Here is a 26391-nt window from a genome sequence, read left to right as displayed (position 1 = left end):
ACAAAAAAAAGACTAAAGACGGAGTGACCTCATCAATGTCAATCATTTCGATACAGATGGTTCAGTATTTATCAAGAAGGAAACTTTATTGATGTACTTCAGGATCTCAAATGTCCCCTGAAGATAGGATAATCACACAATATACATTGCTAGTCACACATATATCATATTTCCTAACCTCAACCGGAGGAAGCCTGGGCATGAGGATCTGATTGAGTATCAGAAACTGGAGTGGTCGAGTACAGATAATATATTTCTTCCGGCTGAATGTCTTCCTTGTGAACGCTCAAAGGGACATGTATTTACTATCTGGCTTCAACTTTGACCAAGTAAACACGCTTTACAAAGTTATCCATACCTAAGCACCAATTACTCCTACTTGTGTAATCTTAAACAGATTGTTTGTATTCATTCATTATAATTTATATTGTCTACAACTTAAAGGAGAGTTGATAAGAACTTTTTATGTAATGGATTTATCACGCATTCATGCTTTGAACCGTGGTTTCTAACTTGTACAAATATTTCTTTATCTTCATTGATTATATCATCTACATCTCAAAGGACAGTTTGATAATAACCTTTGATGTTGAGGATTTATCAAGCATTCATACTTGCAGTTCAAAGGAAGGTAGATTTAAGCTATAGATAATGTCAGTACCTGCCAGATAAAATGAAGGGACATGCACAAAAGTAAACCATGCAGAAAACAGACAAATCATCTGAAAATGTTTGCTGTTAGTGGTGAGTGAGTGAGTATGGTTTTACGCCGCTTTTAGCAATATTCCAGCAATATCACGGCGGGGGACACCAGAAATGGGCTTCACACATTGTACCCATGTCGGGAATCGAACCCGGGTCTTCAGCGTGACGAGCGAACGCTTTAACCACTAGGCTACCCGACCGCCCCTGCTGTTAAGTGAAAGAAGTTAGTTGTAGACCATTCTGCAGACCTACCTTCCATGGATGGGAGAGGGTTTTTCTCGCTTGTGTCCACATGCTTCAGTTTGTGGTCTGCCTTGATGGCGCCCAAGATGGAAGGGTCAACTTTCTGTTCAGTGGTGGCCATTTTGAATTATCAGGATGCTGGTTAAATCTGAAACAAAAGAGATGTCATGTCATCAAAAATATTAGAGGAGCGCTTTTTTCTTCTTTTTTTTGGTTTAACGCCGCACTCAGCGTTACTCCAGTATATGACGGGGGTCTGTAAATAATAGAGCCTGGACCATGCAATCCAGTGATTGACGACATGAGCATGATCAATGCAATTGGGATATGATGACATGCATCAACCAAGTCAGCGAGTCTGACCACCCGATCCTGTTAGTCGCCTTTACGTATGAGATCTTATACCATCATCAGTAGGATCATACAGCTACGTGCAGTCAGGCCCATGGACTGAAGATTAGAAACTGTTGTAAACACTGATCAACAAGGTGTCGGAGGTGTCGTCACAACACAACTGCCACAACCATTCAATCTACAATATGTTGTTCTTGGAAAAAGATTGGTTTCAAAAGGACAACTCTGATGTGAATACAGAGAAATTGGGCAATGTAAAAAGGTACCCCACAAATGAACAGACAACAGAAATTATTTCAGCCAGAAATGACATCCAGTGAAAATATAGATTCTGCATTACAGACTTTAAAGGGGTAGACATGGTGAATCATATCCAACCAGACAGCATCTCAGTACGGACAAGTAATGACATATGTTAGAGGTGTGTGATATATAACTGGTATACTGGTATATCACAACAGGCAGGGTTAGAAATTGGCACTAGTCCGATAGTCCTTGCCAAACTGCCCAATGGTAAAGGTATCATAAGGACTAGTAGAAAGTTGCCATTTTTAAGGGTTTTGCTATATGTTATCATTATAAGGACTAGTGGACGAAAACTGTTCGTTTCTAACGCTGCAACAGGTCCGTCAGCAATACACATATCACAATACAAGCCTTGCATATCGATATACTCTTATTAAGTCACAGATGAATTAACACATACAATGTAACTACGGTACGTACTAATAATATCTGAAATCTTGCGGCATTTGGATGGACTGGGTTCCTATCTTAGCCATGTAAATAGCACATGCTTCACACTGTTTACATTAACATTCCATATTGATGATGTAAATGGTAATCTCATTCATCCATCCATCTCGCAATCTTAAGTCTGGATTATTGAATGAAGAAGTACCATTTGAACAGTACAAATGAACATAAATTGAGCCCCAAACGTGTTGCAGTATGTATCACAATATAGCTCTCCAAATTGCGATATATTGCAATAGGATTTATGTGGCAATACACCAACCCTAACACATATAACAACCAAATTAAGAGAAACAACTAGTCCTTCCATATTTTCACTAGTCTCTGACTTGTGGACTAGTGAGAGTAACTAACCCAGGGTTAGAAACTAACAGTTTTTGTCCACTAGTCCTTATAATGATAACATATAGCAAAACCCTTAAAATGGGCCAATTTCTACTAGTCTTTAGGATACCTTTACTATTGGGCAGTTTGGTAAGGACTACAGGACTAGTGAAAACTTCTAACGCTGTAACCCTGACAAGTCCCACATATACAACTGCACTGTAGCCATACTCGCCCACAGCGATCTATCCCTAGTTTCAGAGGAAGAAAGAGTGAGTCAGGGTGTATCCTATTACACATTCAGCAATATTCCAGCAACATCATGGCAGTGACACCAGAAATGTCCTCACACACTGCACCATGTGGAGAATCAAACCCAGGTCTTCAGCATTTTGAGTGAATGCTGTAACCACTGGACTACCCCACCGCCCAGAGGTAAAAAGAAATCTTATTTCCAAAGTTTCCCTCAGTGATGATTATTCAAATGATGAGGAAACAGTCAAGACAAGCCATACAAACATCATATACCTGAGTTGCTTCACCTAGCGTCGGCTGCGAACAGAGCTGTGACACCTGCTGCAAGCCATGTATAGAATGCTATGGTTCACTGAACACAGAGTATTTACAGTTCTGCTTCCATCAGCAGGTGATATAGCATAGTCACATGAATCATCTATATTCATATTCACAGAAGACAAATTCAAAAACATCTGCACACAAATACATGCTTCTTGTGTCTGACATCAGCAGAAGTCATGTGTTGAACCAACTATACAACAACTCAGCCTGCTTACACTTATGGTTCCAAGGATAAGAAAACTGAATTTGTCAACATATCTATTACAGGTCAACATTTTGGTTTGGATGATCAAGGTTCTACACAATCACTTGTCCTAGACAATGAATATCTGGATCAGCCAGAGACAACCAATTTGTGCTGAGGACAAGTAAAAATCCAATGATGGAAGTCCTCAATGACTAGTAGCATTTGACATGTTTGAGGGCATTCATTTTGAATCAGTTCTCAATGTTTTCAATTCTGAATAAATCTGACAGCAAATGTATATTAACGGTACCTAATAAGAGCCCACGGCGATATTTGCTAATATATTGGCTAGTGAACAATCCCAATTAGCACCCCTTCCGATTGATCAATGTACACAAGACTTATTTATTCACGTATAATACGCACTCGTGTCTTATATGCATTCTTAATTATGGGCAACTAAATTCTGGAAAAATATATCTGTCGCATATAAACATTTCAGTCTGCTAGCATAAACCATGAAATTTATCTTTCAACTCTGTTTTTTCCACCAAAATGTTCTGATGAGAGCCCCCGATTTCTAATTTTGAGAGCGCCCTGGGCGTTTATTACTTCGAATACGGTAGTGAACATAAAGTTTACACCTGTCCCCTGAACTGGTCTAAAAAACCCTAACCCAAATTTATAAGGTGAGGTGAGGAGAAACTGGGTTTAACATTACGTTGAAGATTATTGCACTTATGTAGCGATGTGCATGCACGCGTGTGTGTATGGCTGCTTCTACTAGTCCAGACTGATGCCGATTTATAGTGCTAGCCCACTGAGATACCATGCTAATGTCTTTTGCTATGACGCGGCCGGGGATCAAACCCCGGACCTTCTGCTGTCCGGGTAGACGCTCTTCCACAAGACCTCGGAAGCGGTCATCAAATTTCTAAGGCTGTGGATGGGCTACTTTCCTATAATTTCAATTAGATGTACATGGTTCTCAGTTGTCAAATTGACCTATTGTAGTGGGTGAGGGAGGGAGTGGCTTAGAGATTTATGCTGCTATCAATGGGATTCAGTCATATCTCTGCATGTCAGCATAACATAGCAGGAATCTGGGATTTAAGCCCACATTCAGCAGATCCTGGCATGGTTAAGGGATGCAACTCCATACATTGAATTGTGACACCTTAGACCACTTGGTCACTAATGTCATATTTCCAGGAGTGCTGACATTGTGACCCCTTTCCTGTAATAAGTCAATATAAAAAAAAAAAATATCTATATATTCTCCAGTCTTTGTGCTAAGTGTAACTCCTATACTTCATATATCTGACTTACGACAGTCTTCGTGCGAAGGGCAATTCCCATACTTTAAAATATCTGACTTACGACAGTCATAGTACGAAGTGAAACTCCGATACTTTAATATATATCTCACGACAGTCTTCATGTTAAGAAAGCTTTGTGGAACCTGGCCCTGGCTAACAAGCATGCCATTGTATTCTAACAGCCAAGGCCCCTCACAGTAATGACATAACTTACAATAACACAGTGTAACAACTGCTCACAAAGTGAGCAAGACTTGGCTTATCACTGCTTGAACAGTATCTCAGTCATATCGCATATCAGCCTAACATGGTAGGAAAACTCAAATGGAGGCAGGTCACACAAGTCTACCACTTTGGTGAAACTCACAAGCATGGGTATGGTTCTAACAAACCATGAAGCATCGTAATTGGGATTAGAATCCGGACCAACAGTTTCTAATAGCTAAATGACACAATTTCTTTTATGGCCAAAGTAAAATCAATTCGGTGACATGACTTTTCTATCGGCCTTACTCAACAAATTGTCTCCCAAACACTACAGATGTATTATTTCCTGTTGTTGACTCAACAAGCCAAGGAAATATTTCAGCAGACACGTACCACTCTGAAGGTCACAAGCCCATGATTACCAGGTTCAGGAAATAAACAATCCTTTTTATTCAATCTATGGCTCATCAAATACCTGGTGTTGTTAGAATGTGTGTTCGTGATTCACGCAAACCGACAACTGTGGTATTCTAAGCACAGTAACAATTGAATATCACCAATTCAGGTGCTGAGCAATGGCTAGTTGCATGCTATATTTAGGAGTCAATTTACCTGCACCACGGCAAACTCAAACAGATTGCCAGGATTTTACTCAATAATATTTGGAACGACAATCACATGAAAAATAAATAATACTGTGAGGTGAAATGGGATTTAATGTTACGTTCAATATTATTTCACTCATAGAGCGATGTGCTTGCACGTGTGTGGCCTCTTGTACTGGTCCGGACTTTTGCCAGTTTAATGGTGCTTTTCAACTTAGATACCTTGCCACAGTTTAACCTGAGTCGGTGCATGAGTGAGTGAGTGAGTGAGCGAGTTGGATCTTGCGGAACATTGTACAGAATTTCAGTCATATCACATTATGTCAGCCTTACTTACGCAACCAAGAAACAAAAAACACAAAGTATATACGCATAATTTGAAATTAGGTGTACTGGGGAACTATGAAATACAACCAAATGCTACCCAATCCTTATTTTTTCAGATAAAATTTCAAAAGAAAAATAATATGAAACAAGTTGTGCTGATCATGTTTATCAACCAACCAATTCGAAGACCAGCAAGAGACATGAAACTGCTGACATTTAATTAATGTAAGGGGGAGATCGAAACCCGTGAGCAGCAAGCTGTGAAGGATGAGTAACCACTGAACCTCCTCGTCAGAGGATGGATGATGACCCCGAATCCATCATCCTCTAAATCCCTAGGCTATGCTGACTATGGCACAGCGTGGTTCAGCTCCTGCCAGACGGACTTACAAAGTCAAAAGTAGGTTATCCCTGGGGGGAACTGTGGGTAATCTCATGTAGCAAGTTGCTGTCACGAACCCTATGACACGACCCCCACCCACACACCACTACAGATGTCAACACTCCAGCTCAAACATGAACATTTATATCACACCCTGTCTGGGTATTGCCTTACCTTGAAGACAAACTGTTGCAGTGTGACTCACTCACAACGAACAGGAAACTTATATAATATTGCGAGAGTCAAGTTTTATGTTGGACATAAATGGGATCGCTTGCCTTTCCCTAATCTAGGGATCCATTATGTTCAGATTAGGATAATATATTATAATTAATCAATTATTATTTTAATTGATTATCATTTTAATTAATTATTCTCTTTCATGTAAATGTAAACTGTTCCCAAGAAGAACATCCTTGATTTATTACTGGAGAATTTAAAGAGAATTGATGACATCCTGCTGAACTTTAAATAATTCATTCTAAAAAGCTTATTTTTCCCACAACATTTGGGTTAGATATGCACCGACATGCTAATAATTATTTCTTTGAAAATATTGCTGACAGTTAATTGAATCTATATATTAAAAATAATCCTACTTTCAGTCTGGAACAGCATCATTGACTTTTTTTAATCTGTAATATTTTAAAAACGGAAATAGAAAATCACAACTTTTCACACACAAAAAAGTACAATTTAAAAACGGACTTTTCCATAAACAAGAATAAAATTATGTCTTGCCTAAGGATAAAACTTGGGTTTAGAATGGCTGTATCAGCTATCGTGTAAACTGTGTACTATGGCCACAGTCTGTATTGTCAGTCACAACAGGTGTATGATGATATATGTTACAGGTAACACCTCAATTGTACAGCACATTATCAAAGCTGCTTCCTAATCAGCATAAAACTGAATCTATAGATGTAGAACACAAAGCAGAAAAACATAATCGATCATGGAGCACGTTTTTAAAATCCTTTTAGGAACAAATTACAAAATTTTAAAGGATGTAAAATTGTAAACACGAAAAAGCACAAGATGAAAATTATGGAGCAAATAAACCAAAATTGTTTTAGTTCACAAATAAACATGAACTAATAAGAACAGACCATAATCACCCTAATTATAGGGCAAATATATCAATTAACTATTTAGTTCACAAATAAACATGAACTAATAAGAATAGAACATAATCACCCTAATTATAGAGCAAATAAATCAATAAACTATTTAGTTCACAAACGAACTAATGAGAACAGACCACAATCACCCTAATTGTAGAGCAAATAAATCAATAAACTATTTAGTTCACAAATGAACTAATGAGAACAGACCACAATCACCCTAATTGTAGAGCAAATAAATCAATAAACTATTTAGTTCACAAATGAACTAATAAGAACAGACTACAATCACCCTAATTGTAGAGCAAATAAATCAATAAACTATTTAGTTCACAAATGAACTAATAAGAACAGACCACAATCACCCTAATTGTAGAGCAAATAAATCAATAAACTATTTAGTTCACAAATAAACATGAACTAACCCTCAACATGCTAAGGATATGTAGACATGAATCGTAACAACTTTAATGCTTGCAATGCTTCAGGGAAATGTATTGCCTCTTCAGTATGTACTGAACATGACAGGCCTAGCAGTAGCCCTGAAACGTTACAAACGTTACAAACGATACACAAGTTAACTGAAAAAGTGACTAAAACAACAACCCAAAAAAACATAAAACTAAAAAATTAACTTCCTAATTCTAAATTTATCAAAAGACTTGATTCCATATCTACAACAGTGAAAAGTGACCAGCCTACCAAGCTCTGCGTCCGTGTGTGAGACTGTGTGTGAGACTGTGACACTGAGTGTTGTGGAGACTGTTCAAGCCTGGCTGTGTGGCTCTCTCCAACTGGGAAGTGAGTCTCTCTACCTTTAACCTGCTCTCTCCAAACAATGACTGATTATGTCACCGCAGTGAGTCAGGGAATATGTACACAGGGAAACCGGATTATGACACGTCTACATCTGATACTTACATCATTAGTCAATGTGCGTTAGCAAGTGTGTCGGGCAGTCACATATTTAGGAGATTTTTTTTATTTAATTAAATGGAATTTAATTCAACTAATTATCATCCTCATAACCTACTTCTAAATGCAGGCTTGACTTGAGTCTGTTTCCGTGTTTGTGGCTTTTACAAAATGGGTAAATGTCATAGGGCAGCTGTGTGTCGCTTCCCTTTGGCATGCCAGAAACCTATGATCCCAGGTTCGAATCCCAGATTCAACATGGCAACCAACTCAAATTCACACAAATTAAGTTTCATAGAAAACATTTTTGTCCCGAGTAGGTTCTGGAAAGATTTTGGTCATTGAGGAGCTTTGTGGAAAATTCTGGCCAGATCATATTGTATTGCCTGCCTTATTTGGTTAGATGTTTAGCTTGGTTGTGAGTGAGTGAGTGAGTGAGTGAGGTTTAATGCCGCTTTTAACATTATTTCAGTTGTATCATGGAGTATCAGCTTAATGTGGGAGGAAAGCCCGAAGTGATGCAGGTCTCAGTCGTTACCACTTCGGTGAAACCTACGAGCACAGGTATGGTGCTGTCAAACCTAGAAACATAATCGGGGCGAACCAGGATTTGAACCCACAATCATAGGTTTCTGGCGTGCCCAAGGGACGCAACTGTGCACAGCCAATCGCCGATTGGGCAGGTAGATTCTACACAAGGGGAGGTAGGTGCTCACTCCTCCCACATCAAGCTGACAGGATGTGATGTAACTGAATTATTGTTCAGAGCGGCTTTAAACCAAACTCATGCACTCGTTCTCAATGCAGATATGTTAACCCTCCTGGTTCAAACAGGGAAATGACGATTATAACACCAGGAGTCATCAGGAGATGACATATACCCCCTGTCTGGAGCAAGTCGGAAATGGAGTTTGGCAACTAATACCCCACTTTTGGTTCATTGCCATTGGATACCTTCAGTTAACATAATGCTGTTCAGTATTTTTCAATATCCCAAATCATCAGAAGGCCCCAGTTCACCATGAGACTGATCTGTATAGCAAGTTTCATCTGGAAATATTCAATGGTTTTGGAGTTCTACTCCAGAAACAAGCACTCTCCTCATTCAGTATGTCGTCAATGAAAGCACACCCAATTTCTTTTGAAATAATCCCAAATCATCAAAAGGCACCAGATCACCACTAGACAGTTCTGTATAGCAAGTTTCATCTAGAAATATTTGACAGTTTTGCAGATCCGTTCCGGAAACAAGCACTACCCTTATTTCCAACTTGTCGTTTATGAAAAAAAATAAAAATACCAAATCATCAAAAGGAAACAGTTCACCACTCAACTGAAATGTAAAGCAAGTTTCAACAAGAAATATTCAACTGTTTAGGAGTTCTACTCCGGAACCAGAAATGAATGGATGGACAGATGGACATGATGATTGCCATATGCCCCCATTGATCAAAACAGGGGGTAATAAAAATAATATTTTGTTAATTTATATCGCAGGACATGAGAGCCTTGATTGGGTAGATGTTTTGCTTTGGGGGCAGGTAGTTCCACACATTGGGAGGTAGGTGCTTTGATATTGCCAATTTTTAAAATCATCTTTTTTTAGTAAAGATAATATTGATTTACCCTTTGTGCACAACTGTCTGTCGTTTCATTAATGACTTGCAAGATAAACAGGTGGGACATAAACAGGTGTGACATAAGCAGCTGCGGATCACAGCTACACTACATCAGTATCAACATACACCACCTACATTTGCAGTGTTCCAATCAACAATCTGAACTGTGGAAGACGGAAACCACAGTATGCCTTAATTGTTTGTAGGTTTAATCCAGGCTGTCATATTCCAGCCTGTAAATAATCAAGTTCGGGTCAGGTAATCCAGTGACTGACACCGTGATCAACAGGGATGGAAATTAAGGAAGGTCTGCTTGCCTGAATAGTTATAAGATATTGCAATACCCCCAAACGGTTCTACTTGCCCTCAGGATACCATTAAGATTGACAAAGCTGGTCGGTGGTAGCGGGCTTGTGCTAACTTCCATCCTGGATCACCATCCCACATCATCAGATATGATAACACCCAATCAGCCATGTCACAGCTTGACAACCAGTTGCCGTTGTACAAAGCGATCTTAGCGCTAAGGTGATCGCAACTCCATAGACTTACGACAGTCGTAGCGCTATGGTTGTGTTGTACAAAGGCACCCTGATCCCCAAGCTTGCCTCTCGTGACCAGAATGAGCTACAGGTGATGCAAGTCCTGTTCTATGCACTTAGGCTTGTGCAAGCAAATCCAAAGTCCATTTAAGCTCCTTCATGCTTTTCTTTTTTTCACCAATATTCTGTTCTAATACAGATATTCTACCTACCATACACATTTTGGATTCCAGGTAAGAGTAAGCACCCAATAATCCATGCTTGTCACTCAAATTAGGAACCTGTGGTACTATTGTGTGCCCTGGCTAATATGCCATTTTATCTACCAATCTGGTTGATTTGGTTTGGTTGGTTGGTTTGTTGTTTTACGCCTCACTCAGCAATATTCCAGCTATATGACGGCGGTCTGTAAATAATCAAGTCTGGACCAGACAATCCAGTGATTGACATCATGAACATCGATCCACGCAATTGGGTTCAATGACATGCATCAACCAAGTCAGGGAGCCTGACCACCCGATCCTGTTAGTTGCCTTTTACGACAAGCATAGTCACCTTTTACGGCAAGCATGGGTTGCTGAAGACCTATTCTACCCCGGAATCTTCACGGGTCTGGTTCGGTTTGGGGTTTGATTGTCTGATGCCACTCTCAGCAATATTCCAGCCATATGATGGCAGCCCGGTAATAATCGAGTCTGGACCAGACATACCAGTGATTAATATTATGAAAAAAAGTCACCAGACGATGACGAATCCCCCCCGGCCCCTACAAATTCGAAAGAACAAATCATCTGACTGTTACATAAGCCCAGCTTGATGAGAGAATTTCTATCTAATCTGTCTGTCCGTATACAAGAGAAGTCATTGAGCTATCAAAACAATAGCATGGAATTGGGATTTGGAGAAGTTTGTATTTCTATGTCAGGTACACACCAATATAAACAGAGTCAAAGTCACTCTTGTGCTATGGAAAGGGAAAAAATATAAATTCTAAAAATCCCTAAATAGCAAAAGGCACCAATGGACAACCTAAGCTTTGTGTGTGCACAGTTTCAAGAAAGAGTACCTATTAGTTTAAGAGATATGGTCAAGAAAAACACACCACTATGAACAGAGTCTAAATCAAACTGCCAGGGAAACGAAGAAAAACATAAATTCTAAACAAGCCTAAGTAGCAAAAGGCACTGTTAGTGCAAAGTGTCATGAAAGAATACCTATTAATTTTAGAGATATGGTCAGAACAAACCAACCAATATGAACAGCAGAAAGTCAAACAGGACAAATTTAAAAAATAATAATTTAAATTCATAAATAGCAAAAGGAACCACTTCCAACCCATGATTAATAGTTTGGATGAAAATTGTTGAATAGTTTTTTCAGTTCTGCTCCAGAAAGGACACCTATCTCCGTTTCAGTTAAGTCTAACTTGTTTCCATGGAAACAAGGAAAAATCAAATTTTGAAATTCCTAAATAGCAAAAGGCACCACTGCATGGTTAATACATGTACTAGCTTTGGATGAAAAAATCTTTCACGGTTTTCAAGATGCGCTCCTGAAAATAAATCTACCACACCTTTTGCGACTAAGTCCAAATTGTTTCCATGGAAATCGAGAAAAATAAAAATGCCAACAATCTATTAATCTATTTTAAAAGCCTTACCATCACAGAAAAATTAAACCTACTTCTTTTTCAAATAATAAACCAGGTAACATAGAAACAGATACCAGGTCACCAGGTCACCATTAGACTGATCTATATAAAAAAAAGTTTCAACAAGAAATATTTAACGGTTTTGGAGTTATTATAGATAATCCTAGGTCAAAACATAATATATTTTTTGTTGGCACATCATTATTGTTATCCTGAGTTATTATGTATCTGTTTATATAGTTTATATAATACTGTCACTGTTTCTACAAGGACCGTTTGTGCAATAAAATATCTTGTATCTTGTACTGACAAGGTTCAGAGACATTTCTTGTCAACAAAATACATTTGTACTCTGATCAGTGTGTTTTCTACCATCACTGATCGCAGATTACCGGAAACACCCCCTTATTACAATAGCCTTGAACAATTACAAGGTCAGAGGTCATAGGATATGTTGATTGATAAGAGATGGTATAACCTTGTCTCCTTTACATTGCTAGGGATGGTGTCAAAAATGTTCAGATGTTGCAATAGAACTATCTGTATTGAGATATATTGGGATATAAAGTGTTTTACCGTGGTTGATACTAATAGTACATGCAGATCCTATTTTCTACGTACAATTTTGTAGTGAGGTGAAGGTGAAGTGAAATGGGGTTTAACATCATGTCCAAGTTAATTACACTTACATAGCAAGGCGCATGCACATGTGTGTGTGTGTGGCTGCTTGTACTAGTCAGGACCGATGCCGATTTATAGTGCTAGCTCACTGAGATACCATGCCAGAATACATGAATACCCCACTCAGACACAGTATACTGACTCTGACCAGTCCTTGTTTTAGCCCCTTAATGCCAAGCGCCAGACAGCTTAAAAACATGTACAAGTCTCCGGGCGCATGCATTAGCATTAGATCACAGAGGTGGTCTACAATTTTAGATTTTGCAACATAAGTCACATTTTCATCCCCAAAGAAAAAGAGTTTTCTGATGGAAAAGGTAGGTAGAAGGGAAAGATGATACATCTGTTAAAAAAAACACCCCGGATGATTTCTTTCTACAAGTTCTAAGTCCACACATCAGACCTCAAGCATGTATACTGAGACCACAGGTCTGATGCGTCCCCATGGTGGGATTCAATCCCAGACTATCTGCTCTGCAATCTAACACAAGATCATCAGGGCTCCATCTATGATTTCACTGATCTACAGGTCTGATGCATCCCCATGGTGGGATTCAATCCCAGACTATCTGCTCTGCAATCTAACACAAGATCATCAGGGCTCCATCTATGATTTCACTGATCTACAGGTCTGATACGTCCCCATGGTGAGATTCAATCCCAGACTATCTGCTCTGCAAGCTAACACAAGATCATCAGGGCTCCATCTATGATTTCACTGATCTACAGGTCTGATACGTCCCCATGGTGGGATTCAATCCCAGACTATCTGCTCTGCAAGCTCACACAAGATCATCAGAGCTCCATCTATGATTTCACTGATCTACACTGATTTAATGAGAAGTGTTCTACAAAACTAACCATCTAATATCTCACAACAATAATGTGGACCCAACAACTATGTTATCTTGGAGATATATTGGGGAAAACAAATTATTTAGTTCAAAATTGGTGTTTTTAACAAAAGTTTTATTTTCTTAATTTGAGAGGTATTTTAACATGCAAACATAATGCGATAATGTACAATTAAGCATTGATGCCTCTTTATTGCTCTTGTTATCTGTGAAAGAATAGTAATTCTATAAAACATTGATTATAAGAATATTAACATGAATTGGAATTTTTTCAATTCTAGTGAGTGAATGAGTGAGTTGGGTTTAACGCTGCTTTTAACAGTATTCCAGTTATATCACTGCATGTCAGCTTAATGTGGAAGGAAAGCCCGAAGTGATGCAGGTCTCAGATGTTTACCACTTCGGTGAAACCTAAGAGCATGGGTATGATGCTGACAAACCTAGAAACATAATCGGGGCGAACCGGGATTTGAACCCACAATCACAGGTTTCTGGCGTGCCCAAGGGATGCAACAACGCACAGTGAATCGCTGCGCCTTAGATGACTGAGCCACCCGTGCCCCCCCCCTTTCAATTCTTATTTGGGAACTCTTATTGATATCTGTTGCAGACTCTGATCAGGGCCCTGTTCCATAAAGAGATCTTATCGCTACGACTATCATAAGCCTAATAGGAATAATGATGACCCTTAGAGTTACGATCACCTAAGACCGCTCTAAGGAACTGCCCGTCCGAATAAATCCCTGCACTACCATGACACATTGTACAACATTCAACCATTTAGAAACAAACCTGGGCCCCGTTCCACAAAGCGATCTTAGCGCTAGGTCGATCATAACTCCCATTCTTTGCCACTGACTTACGACAATCATAGCGCTAAGATCGCTTTGTGGAGCGGGGCCCAGGTCCTCCGACCAAGAGATCCCACTAACCATTCCATCACACCTTCCTCAACAGAGTAAATCTGCAGAACATACCAAAAATAACATGACAAGACTTGCCTCAAACTTCGCCATGCATCAATACAAATTATTTTTTGTCACATATAGACAGTGTGGAATGCAATTGTGGCTTGTAAATGCACATTATAGGACTTTACAGTGGAATGTGGGCCATGGGCTGTGACCAAAGCAATATTATCCCTGCGTTAGTGCGATCATTACGCATAATCCCCATGTCTGGTTGACCTTGATTGGAATTTGCAGAAACTGTTGAGAGATATTCTGGGTCATGCAAGTATTGTCTCCCACTGCTCTGTGGAAATGTGCTGTGAGGGAAGAAGAATGTCACATGGCCTGTCATCCATCTCATTGGGAGGGGCGTGTGGAACACAACATGGCCGCTTGTGTACAAGGGAGGGAGAAAAGTCCTTGAAATCTTTAATAATCAACATCATGATCTGTGATTAAACAACAAAATATCTGTATTTTTACATGAAAGATCTTCCCTTCTACCACAAGTGTATCACAGTGTTTGGTTCAAACGTTTTAAATTCACAAACAGTGAATGGGAATGGGTACAAGTTCTCCGACGTACGACACCTTCTCCCACTGCAGTGTAACCAACACATTTTAACAGTGGCGTCAATCAGTCAAATATAAGGCAACTACCATACAGACTTTTGCCCTGCTTGGAAGCAGAAGTTTTTCTACTTGATACTGTGGCATCAAAATAGAACGTGTTTAAAGTATTTTGTTTTTGTTGCATGTTCTAATTTAATTCATTCAAGAATAAATCCTGACAATTCAAATATTATATACTAATACCAGTAAAAATCTTAACGCCGTCATATATCTGGAACATTGCTGAGTGTGGCATTAAACAACAAACAAACAAAAAAGATCTTAACAAAAAAAGACTGGCTATCCATGAAAGCACTAACATTGGAAACTTGGTTACTTGTCAATCGTCATAATAGTTGGCAATAAATGCAATTCTGTGGGAGTTTGGTCTAATGCTGCGGAGTATTTCAGCATCCGGATGTGATGCAGTTGTGGTGGTGTCAAACCAAGAACCAAAATCAAGGTGTATCAGTCAGTCTCCGCCAAAAAACTTTGGAGACTTGTTACCCAAACATGGTTTGGTTTGGTTTTGGTTTATGTCCTTGCTGGTGGAACAATCTGTGTCCACCATAGTAGACTGCATTGTGAATGTAGACTGCATCGCGAATGTAGACTGCATTGTGAATGTAGACTGCATCGCGAATGTAGACTGCATTGTGAATGTAGACTGCATTGTGAATGAAGAAAGTGTCGTGAATGTAGACTGCGTCACGAATGTAGACTGCATTGTGAATGTAGACTGCGTCACGAATGATGACTGCATTGTTAATGTAGACTGGGTTGCGAATGTAGACTACGTAATGAATTTAGACTGCATTGTAAATGTAGACTGCATTGTGAATGTAGACTGCATCCCGAATGTAGACTGCATTGTGAATGTAGACTATGTTGCGAATGTAGACTGCATTGTGAATGTAGACTGCCTTGCGAATGTAGACTGCGTCACAAATGTAGACCGAGTCCGAATGTAGATTGCATCGCGACCCAATGTAGACTGCATCGCGAAGCAAATGTAGACTGCAACGCGAATGTAGACTGCGTCGTGAATGTAGACTGCGTCTTGAATGTAGACTGCGTCATGAATGTAAAATGCATTGTGATTGTAGACTGCGTCACGAATGTAGACTGCGTCACGAATGTAGACTGAGTTGCGAATGTTGACTGCATCGCGTCGTGAATGTAGACTGCATCGCGACCCGAATGTAGACTGCGTCACGAATGGGGACTGCATTGCGAATGTGGACTGCATTGCGAATGTAGACTGTGTCACAAATGTAGACTGTCTTGCGAATGTAGACTGTCTTGCGAATGTAGACTGCGTCACGAATGTAGACTGCGTCACGAATGTAGACTGCGATGCGAATTTAGACTGCGTCGTGAATGTAGACTGCGTCGTGAATGTAGCCTGCAACGCGAATGTAGACTGCATTGTGAATGTAGACTGCGTCGCGAATGTAGAATGCATTGTGATTGTAGACTGCGTCGCAAATGTAGACTGCATCGTGAATGCAGACTGCATCGCGAATGTAGACTGCGTCACGTGTAGACTGAGTCGTGAATGTTGACTGCATCGCTTCGCAAATGTAGACTGCATCGCGTAGCAAATGTAGACTGCATCACGACGCAAATGTAGACTGCGTCGCGAATGTAGACTGCTTCGCGAATGTAGACTGCTTCGCGAATGTGGACTGCATCGCAAATGTGGACTGCATCATGTATGTAGATTTTGTCACAAATGTAGACTGCGTCGCGAATGTAGATGATGCATCTTAAGTTTTCATGCCATGATATGATAGGTTCGTTTCTGTATCGATACAAGCTGAATCATTTGCTAAAATAAATTACTGATTACTTGTTTAATGACCCTACCCAAGCAGTTTTGTCAATCAAATATTGCAAAATGTGTTGTAATTAGCTTTTAAAGTTTACTACTGGGAAAAGCCGCTACAAACCACAAGCTAGTTTTTCCACATGATTTGACATAAATATGCGTGATGCGAAACGTATTGTATCGTGACCTTGCTATATCGCTTTACCCGTAATGTAGACAGCGTCGTGAATGTATACCATAGATTGTATCATGAATGTGGACTGCATTGTGAATGTGGCTTGGACAAGCACCTAGCCAGGAGTACCATCCAAACAGTGTTTCATCCACTCATCATCTATCAGAGCGAAATGCTGCAGCATCGACAAGAACCGCAAGTCTGAATGAGCTAGTTAGTTGGGTTTAACACTGTTTTGAACGGCATTTCTGCTATATCACTGCATGTCAGCTTTATAAGGGAGGAAAGCCTGTAGTTTTGCAGGTTTTATACATTTTCAACTTTTGTGAAATCCATGAGCAGATACGTGGTGCTGACCAACCGAGAAACCTAATCTGGGATTCGCCTCAAGGAAGCAACTACACACAGTGAATTGAGGCAACGAACACAACTGGGACCCTCTGGGACCACGTCACTTGTCCGAAGCCTGTGCCAAGTAACATTACGTTTTGACATGTAAGGTCAGATTGTAATTGTCCTTAGAATAACAGAGAAATGGTGAGGTGAAATCGGGTTTAATGTCGCGTCCAAGATTATTGCACTTATATAGCGATGTGCATGTACGTGTGGCTGCTTGTACTAGTCCAGACTGATGCCGATTTATAGTGCTAGCTCACTGAGATACCATGCCACAGTTTAACATGAATACCCCACTCAGACACAGTATAGTGACTCCGAGCCAACCAGTCCTTGTTTTAGCCCCTTAATGCCGAGCGCCAGACAGGGTAACAACAAGTACCATCTTTTAACGTCTTTTGGTATGACGCGGTCGGGGATCGAACCCCGGACCTTCCGCTCTCGGGGCGGTCGCTCTACCACTAGACCACGGGGACGTCGAATAACACAGAAAGCTACTGTCAGTGATGCAAAGAGCCAAGTTCAAGGAAGTAGGCTAAAAAAGGTTTTGCACGAATTTTACAGCATCCAAATTAGACCCTTATCACAATCTTCATCCACACAGAACATACACAAACATATAAATATATACACAGAAATCCTATATATATAAATTCTTATCAGACTTAAATCCACACAAAAATTCAAATCATTTCTCAAATTCAAACTTAAATGTAAATGAATCATATATATGTTTTGTGTCTAATGCAAAGAAAATGTGGCCTTATTTACCTGAACAACATAGCAGTGAGACTCATTATCCACTACAAACAGCCAATCAATACATGGTGACAATGAGTTGTGCATGAGCCATGCTATATTAAAGTTATACACAGGTGTATGTATAGGGCTATATCACCTCTCTCTATCACCCAAATGTCAAACAACTGTTTACACAGCCTTGAAGACAGGAGGTGCTAGACGTTACTGCCTAACACTGACCATACATATAAAAATCAATTTACATTGCTTCACTGTCTAAATTGTGTGCAAAAAAATTGACAACAACTATTTTTTGCAAATGTTACTTGTTGAAACCACAGCAATTTTTTTCCGTGTATTGTATAAGTGGGTGGAGACATTGCAATATTCTTATGCAAATAAGCTATTTGTTAAATTTATTTAACCAAGGGCTTAAAATAGACGACTTGCAAATTACATCTGAGTGGGATTTTAAAATTGAATTTCAATCTACTGTAGAGGCAAAATGGATACTAAACCTCCATAATCATAAAAGCACAATGCATTGTCGAAAATATGCTTCCAATGCATTACTCCATCATTACAATATTGCAAATTATCCACTGACAAGTATCGTTTAATAATTAACATCACTGCCATATTTACACTTCATAAATATGCAAACATCTACCAAACGCAAAACAAAAAATTACTTTCAAACAGAAAATGCAATAACAAACAAAACTTACAAGGAACCAGCAGGAGACTAGATTTACAATGTCCACAATGTGAGGTCCAAGCAATGAGGCGTGACGTCTCTATCCCATGCAAGATGTCCCCTAAACCAGATGCTTGAACTACCTGTGCAGGTATGCAGTTAACGAGCTTCACACTGGTTTCACCTGCTATGACTCTCCGGTATGGAGGGCACTGGTCAATGGTCAATCACTGTGCTGGGCAACTTCCCCAAACTGTCTTGTCCCCCGATTGGCGATTCAAGACGGGGAGATTTGCGCAGGTTAAGCTCTAGCTAAGCCTCACATCAGCTTTGTCGGACAACAGCACAAGCGTGTGAACCATATTTAGGTTTGTTGTAACCGTCCATTTATAGACTTTGTCGATGTGGAGCGTGCAGATGTAAACATTCCTTATAAGGAAATACCAACATAGGCTTTGGGATGCTGGGTGTGGAGTCACTTTGAGTAAACGACTGAAAGTCGTGAAAGCTTGACTTATGACTGTTGGAAGTTATAGCTGATGTATTGTGCTAGGTTCAGCAAGTACTTTTACAAAGATGTATTGCTTTGGAAGGACTAACTCTGCCCATTCTTGGAATCACCATATAAGGGCATCTACTAGAGACATACATAGCTATGTGTGAGCAATGAATACCTGGTACCATGGCCATGACAAGCTAACTGGTACTAGGCAAGGATGTAAGTTGAACATAATTAAAATAGCCTTGAATCCAAATCAATAAGTGGAGCAGAAATTGAATATTTAATTATATTAATGGCCGTCATAAAAGAAGAGTTATTATCTGCAACATTGCAATAATGAATCAATCATTTGAAGATAATGGTGAATTAATGACTGTGGGTGTGTATTTACACCTATTTATTAATTAAAATGTTTCCTAGGTTACAATGCATTATTATAGGATTATTGGCTTGAAGTAGGCCAGGTTCAGCACATACAAAATAGTGCTGACAGTTAATGTTGTTAGGAAGTCAAACTTACTCAAGACATTAAGAGAAATTTTAAAAGAATAAAAGAATTAGAGAAAGTTATAATGTAGCACACTGGTCGGAAATCTCTGAAAACCCAAAAGATAATAAAACCATAACAACTGCACCTGAATGTACAGGGAAAATAGCTTTCCGTGTCCAAAGATATAGAAATTTGCAAAATTAACAGCACACAGTGAGTGAGTGAGTGAGTGAGTGAGTGAGTGAGTGAGTGAGTGAGTGAGGGAGGGAGTGAGTGAGTGAGGGAGCGATGTGCCAGCTACTTCGCTGCAGGTTCTAAAACTCAGGGCCAGGCAAGGTAGTGGTTAATACCATGAATCACAATCAACACCATCAATACCCTATAATTAACCATACTGCACACTGTCACCACCTGCTCTTCATTTTAGTCTCTTACACGCATGTGGTACAGGACACCATTTCTGCTCTGAAATCAACATGGGATTTGCAGATGTATATTCTGCTTAAGGGAGCGGCCATTTCATGCCTTTATCATATATATCATTACACAGCTACATATACTCATTATCTGCAGGGGTTTGTCTAGAGCTGCTCAGAGGCTATTATCCTCGAACTGCAGCTAATGTCAGACAGAAATTCCCAATTCATGTGATAGTAATAACAAATGTTAGGCTATATGTAGAGGTCACTTGTATTCACTGATCAATAAGAGGAATATGGTTTAATGCTTTGTTTTAATTGTCATGTTGAATGTAATAATAAAATACCCCTGAACTTAACAAAATAGAATTTCCAAACATTATTTTGAACAAAGTAATTTTCCCCCCAAAACGTGCACTGAGGGCACTTAGTTTGGAATCCTCGATGCTTGTATCCTTGATCTGTATTCACAGCTGTACTGGTAGACTAACTCGTCTCTGAAATATACATATCGTACAGAAAAAAAATAGTTGTTAAATTATCTTAATAGAAATATAATAAAAAGGAGCCCAGAGGCTCTCTTCATACTGCAGTAATCTAGACTTGCCAAACATTATAGACTTGCATGGGCTGTATTTGCTATATTTGACTACTGTACTGGTGGTGCTGCTGGTGCAGTGAACTGTATTTCCCACGTGAGGCGACGCTTGACAGTGTTTATGGGGTAGGCAGTAGGCAGAGCAGGGCAGGCAGTAGGCAGGGCACGACTTGCAGTATAAGCTGATTCACACACATGCAACAGCTTTTGTGGAACAGTGCACACTCGGGTGCACTATCTGTGTAATATATCTGCCCTGTTAAACACAGAGACAGGTGGTATATGTGTTTTATCACAGGGGTCTCACTGCATTTCCACCAGGAAGCTGGATGGGATCCAATTCTATGAGGAAACAACATAATCTTTATTTAAGATTTTGATACAAACATCTATTTACATGAAACATCCTTGAAGTAAGATACCATACTCAATGTAAGAGGTGGTACATGAAGAGAAAGCGTTTCCACTACAAGGCATTTTTTGGTTTTATTAACTGGTTTATGGATGGATCTGAGTGTAAAAAAATCAGGAATGTAGAAAAAAAATAATCTCAATTTAGTGGGTGTTGTTTATTATCAAAAGTCTGAAGACCCAATATAGCAATAAAATATATCACACAAGATATGAAAATCAGCATATTTAAATCATCGTTCAGGACCTTGGACATCATGAAACTGAATAAGAATTTTTCTTTTTTAATACTTACCGACATATGTTTACACAGAAGTAAAAAAAAATATTTAAGGGTTTTTTTCTTTCTTTTTTTCAACCACTGAGAGATAACAAAGGCCTAATAAAGATTTTAACACATTAGAAAGCAAGCAGAGGCATCAGCTGTTTTACAATTGTTAAGGGACAAAATATCAAAATGTGCTACTAAAATTGAAATTTACCGGGGTAGGTGAGAAAAAGGAGCAGATAGACATCAATCATTGTGTAAAATCTGATAAACAAGAGGAACAATTATACAGTGTACCGTTTACACTAAGTTAAAAGTAACGTTTCTTTGGAAATTACAGGAACAAAATGAAAGAATATAAATTGAACAGGATGAAAAAATTGATACTTTGTTTTAGATGGACATTGATTATTTTGTAAATAAAACTAGACAAATCATAGCAAAATTTGATCATGTGAATTTTTATACCATGCGTTATGTAGTGTTATCTGCGTTAGGGCAAGCTGACTTCATTTCTAACACTGCCTCTGGGTAACATAAACTTTGTGCATCGTGTAAATGGTTCTGGGGCTATTATCTGTTACAAATGAGAGGTCAAGTAGAGCTCTTTATTCTTGTGCATCTGGATTATTGCATGTCCTTATGAAGACAGGTCTTTCGTTTTTTCAATGTTTATTCTGTATGAACTTTGTCATAAACAGATAAGCCAATGGGCTCCAAGTTATTAAACATGTCCCCAAGACTCGTTGCTTGGGTGATGTGTTTGTTTGTAGTTGACAGCAGTCTGTAAATAATCAAATCTGGACCAGACAATCCAGTGAATGACATCATGAGCATCGATCTACACAATTGGGGTATACATCAACCAAGTCACTGAGCCTGACCACCCAATATTGTTAGTTGCCTTTTAGGTAAAGGATTGGTTGCTGAAGACCGAATTAACCCAGATCTTCACAGGGGGATTCTAAGCAGTAACCAACTTGAATCAGGTGAACACACTTGGGTGACTGTGCAACATTGTAGCCGGACATTGCCTATAATAGTTCTGACTTGTTTGTCTGGCCAAGACTCCCTTATTTACAAGCCCCCAAAACATAACTGTAATTAACTGACTGTGACATAAAACAAACAAACTTATTCCGTACTGTCCATGTACTCCTAGTACAAAGAAGACAAATGTTCAGGCACTTCAACGAGTGAGTGAGTGAGTATGGTTTTACGCCGCTTTCCAGCAATATCACGGGGGGGGGGGGGGGGGGGGGACACCAGAAACTGGCTTCACACATTGTACCCATGTCGGGAATCGAACCCGGGTCTTTGGCGTGACAAGCGAAGGCTTTAACCACTTGGCTACCTGACCGCCCCTCACTTCAACGAACTTTTCCTGATCACAGGGGTGAAGTCCAAGGTCATCATCCATGAGGACTCCTGTTGTTGTGGTCATCAGATATGGTAAACGACTCCTTTGATTGTAGCCCAAAGCATGGGGCAGCTCGGACACAGGATGACAGCTACATGGACATTATCCTTGATGTCCAGCGATACATAAAGATGGCCGGTAGCTGTTCTTGCCCTCCTGTGAGGATATGTCAAACCTAACAGAGCTACTTAAAGGGCTTTGTGGCGGCCATTTTGAGTGTCAGTCTAAACGTTGCAATTTGTGCCTGTGTCAATCTGCTGCCCATAGTATTGGATTGACTGAGATAAAAAAAAATGAGTTAAAGACATGTAAAGCGTTGTTGAATGAAGAAATACAATCTTTCAAATGGACCTCAGCCTTGCCCTATTTAAAGGAGGATTAGGCTCAGGAAAATGGGCAATCCTAGAAACTTTAATTCAAGACGTTGAAACATTTTGTCTGCTAAAATCAATTTTATAACCTATAGCAATGAAACGTTATTGTTACCTAACTGCACAGTGACAAAACCTCATTTCATATGTGGGAGTTAAAATGGGCACCAGTATGTAGAGCAGAGAGTCCCTTTAATCCAGACAATGACCGGGTTGAGGCATTGCACAGTTGCGACCTCCGCACCACTATAATTTGACAATGTTGAAGCAGGGTGACAAATAGCACAGTGCTAACATCCTGTCATGCATGTGGGTCTGGGTAGGTTGTCAAACAAAGGCACAGAAGAGCCTGCTCGTAGCAAATCCGGTTTTGGGGGTGTGTTTCTGCTTTTCCATGTTTAAATAGACTTTCCAGCAATGCAGTACATTGTCAGGAGCAAAGCCTGTACACCTGCATGAGCATGAGAAGTGTAAACTCTCAACATGTTTTGTCTAGAATAGGAGATATTTCGGGCTTATCAAAAGTCAGTGAGCATGGTTTGACACCAGCCGCTTTTAGCAATACTCAAGGAAAATTACTCAAGTAGGGAATCAAACTCTGGCTTTCAGTATGGCAAGCCAAAGCTGTAGCCACTCTGCTACCCCACCACCCCTTATCAACATGTACACCAGTTACTGTGAATAAGATTTTCAAACAGTCCGATTATAGTTTGTCTATGCATGCAGTATTAATGAGCAAGGATAATTCCAACAATTCCAGCAAGGATAATTCCAACAATTCCAGCAAATATTCCAACAATATAACAACAGAAATGGACAGACACAAGAAACATGTGGGAAGCGAACCCAGGCCTGACGAGCATACAACCACAAGGCTACTCCACCGACCCACATCAACAACCACACAAACTATTGTGACAAAGATTTTCAAATAATCCCATTATACACCACCAAGCAGTGTTTCAGATCGGTACATTTTCTAGGACATTACTCATCCAAAATCTTTAGGTCATCCAAAATATTTTTTCAGTTTTGGTAATGACATAGAAGAATGTCCTATCAAAATTCACTTAACCATGAAAATGTCCTTTTGATATTTTGTTCCAGTGTACCGGTAGTAATGACTGTATTTGTGGTTTGTTGATGGAACTAACTCTCTTGTATGTTTCCTTGTGCTTAATCACTGTTTAATCAAGGTCTGCCTGTTAAGAAAGCCTTTATATGGTGCTGTTATACTTGCATACATTTGCACAAGGACGTAAAAACTTTAAATGGAATACTTCCCAAATACTTATGAAACCATTTTTTCACATTTGATCAATTAGTTGGATGTTCAACCGTTCTGACTAATAGGTGTCTATTTAATCAATCATTGTGCAATCGCACCCATAGCATTTACCGTGAACGATTTAATTAGATTAACATTCAAATTTTCAGGAATTTAATTTGAAACCAGTTAAATTCCGAGGCAACTTTTCCAGCCAACATAACACACAAAGTTTTTCACTTGTAAAACACAATAATCAGTAGTTCTTTCCTTCAGTGCGTAGGCAAACAGCTTTGAAAACCCAATGACGCCAGTTTGAAATAGAGACATGTCATTTAACATCAGACCACGTCATGAACTGCTCAACAGCCAAACTGCCTGACTGAGAGAACATCAACAAAAATCGAAAACTGCATGCAGTCAACTTTTGTTTGTTTGTTTGTTTGTTGTTTAGCACCGCACTCAGCAATATTCCAGCTCTATGACGGCGGACTGTAAATAATTGAGTCTGGACCAGACAATCCAGTCATTGACATCATGAGCATCGATCCACGCAAAAAAGTGTCTCATCTATGTTTTCAATGTCAGAAAGTGCTTAGTTAATGGTCGGGCAGCTTTGAGGTGATCCGAGTCTTTGTCAAAGTGTGAGATTTCTCCTTGAATCATGAAAACACCTTGAACGTCGAAGATAGATCGAACTCCCGACTTCTTGGACTTGTAGATGGTCAGTGCCAAATGTGGAATCATATTTCTGGTAACTATGTATCCACACTGACGTTGCTCTGTAATCCAGTCAGACAGGATGTCTTCAGGTTAAACGTATGGAGATATGGTAAACCCTCTTGCTTTCTAGGTTTTCAGCATTTCCATGAGTGACGTCTTCTCTTTTCTCCAGACTCTCTTGTTTTTCATTGATGTCAATCTCTCATGCAGCTGCACTATTGTTTGTTGTCTCGGCTAGAGTGAAGACTCGCAGTTTGAAGGCGGCATCGTAAGCGTGGCCTTTTCTTTTTGAACTCATGATGTTGTTGTTGCTTTAAGTGTTTAAGAGGTTGCCTTCTGCCTTAGCAATTTTGGCTGACCTGTCCCTCTTTGGGACTCATGTGTGTGAGTTGGGTACACATATCTATTGCAAGTTTCAGTATTCATAGAATTTCTGTTTTTGTATTGATTTGATTTCTATTTTCGTATATTGTTATAATTTCATTTTAATCTTTGGCTGCTCTGTTTATATCTGTTCACTGTCCATCTCTCAGAAAGAGAGTTAATTTGGGCTTTGCTATTGCATCTCTTGGCTTTGGGAGACCTACGACAGATAGCGAATCTAAATGCAATTCTTGTTTTAACCAAGCCGTGCTGGGGCATGGTCTTGATATTCCAGTAAAAAGTGAGAAATTGATTCAGGTTGATTGCAAGATGGACATACCTTGTCATAGTGCTTTTGTGACCGAGTCTGAGGTCACAAAGATGGCTTTTCAACTTTCATCTTTCCTCCTAATGATGAGACTGTCAGTCCATAAATGTATACTATATATTTTATACTCCTATGCAGTAACTCACCAATTTTCTTCAAAACAACGTCAAACATTGCCGCCACAAATGTATGTTAATCCATTTGGATTATATAAACTATAAACAGAGGGAATGACCATGATTTACTCACTGGCTTCTCAAGTTTATTAAGTTAATTTCTCAACAGTTAATTACTCCCATCACATCCGCTAAGCACCCACACCTTGAGTGTTTGTGTAAACAACATAACAGTACCAATCGGCCCCGTTATTATCAGTGCTCATTTCCTTGTGTACTGCTTGTGTTGCTTTCTACACAACAGGAATCAATCACAGTCTCCATCGTTTGTGACATCAC

General features: G+C 39.5%; 1 protein-coding gene across 6 annotated transcripts in view; it reads right to left on the bottom strand.

Annotated features, from left to right (window-relative positions):
• The window catches only part of LOC124146032 (thymosin beta-like), a 62529-nt gene that overhangs the window by 20819 nt on the left and 15319 nt on the right, over window positions 1–26391 (bottom strand). For 3 of the 6 annotated variants that reach the window (XM_046516074.2, XM_046516079.2, XM_046516080.2), the window contains exon 2: window positions 958–1096. In XM_046516074.2, the coding sequence (XP_046372030.1) occupies window positions 958–1069 (112 nt within the window). In that variant the 5' untranslated portion in view covers window positions 1070–1096. Of the gene's footprint in view, window positions 1–957; window positions 1097–2910; window positions 2994–7814; window positions 7962–18807; window positions 19122–26391 lie in introns of those variants that run through there. The other 3 variants (XM_046516075.2, XM_046516076.2, XM_046516078.2) reach the window with 3 other exon arrangements.

This window comes from Haliotis rufescens, unplaced genomic scaffold, assembly GCF_023055435.1.
Source record: "Haliotis rufescens isolate VD_foot unplaced genomic scaffold, xgHalRufe1.0.p SCAF_7, whole genome shotgun sequence".
Lineage (NCBI taxonomy): Eukaryota > Metazoa > Mollusca > Gastropoda > Lepetellida > Haliotidae > Haliotis > Haliotis rufescens.
Note: the sequence above shows the minus strand (reverse complement) of the source record. Positions and strands in the feature narration are given on the sequence as shown.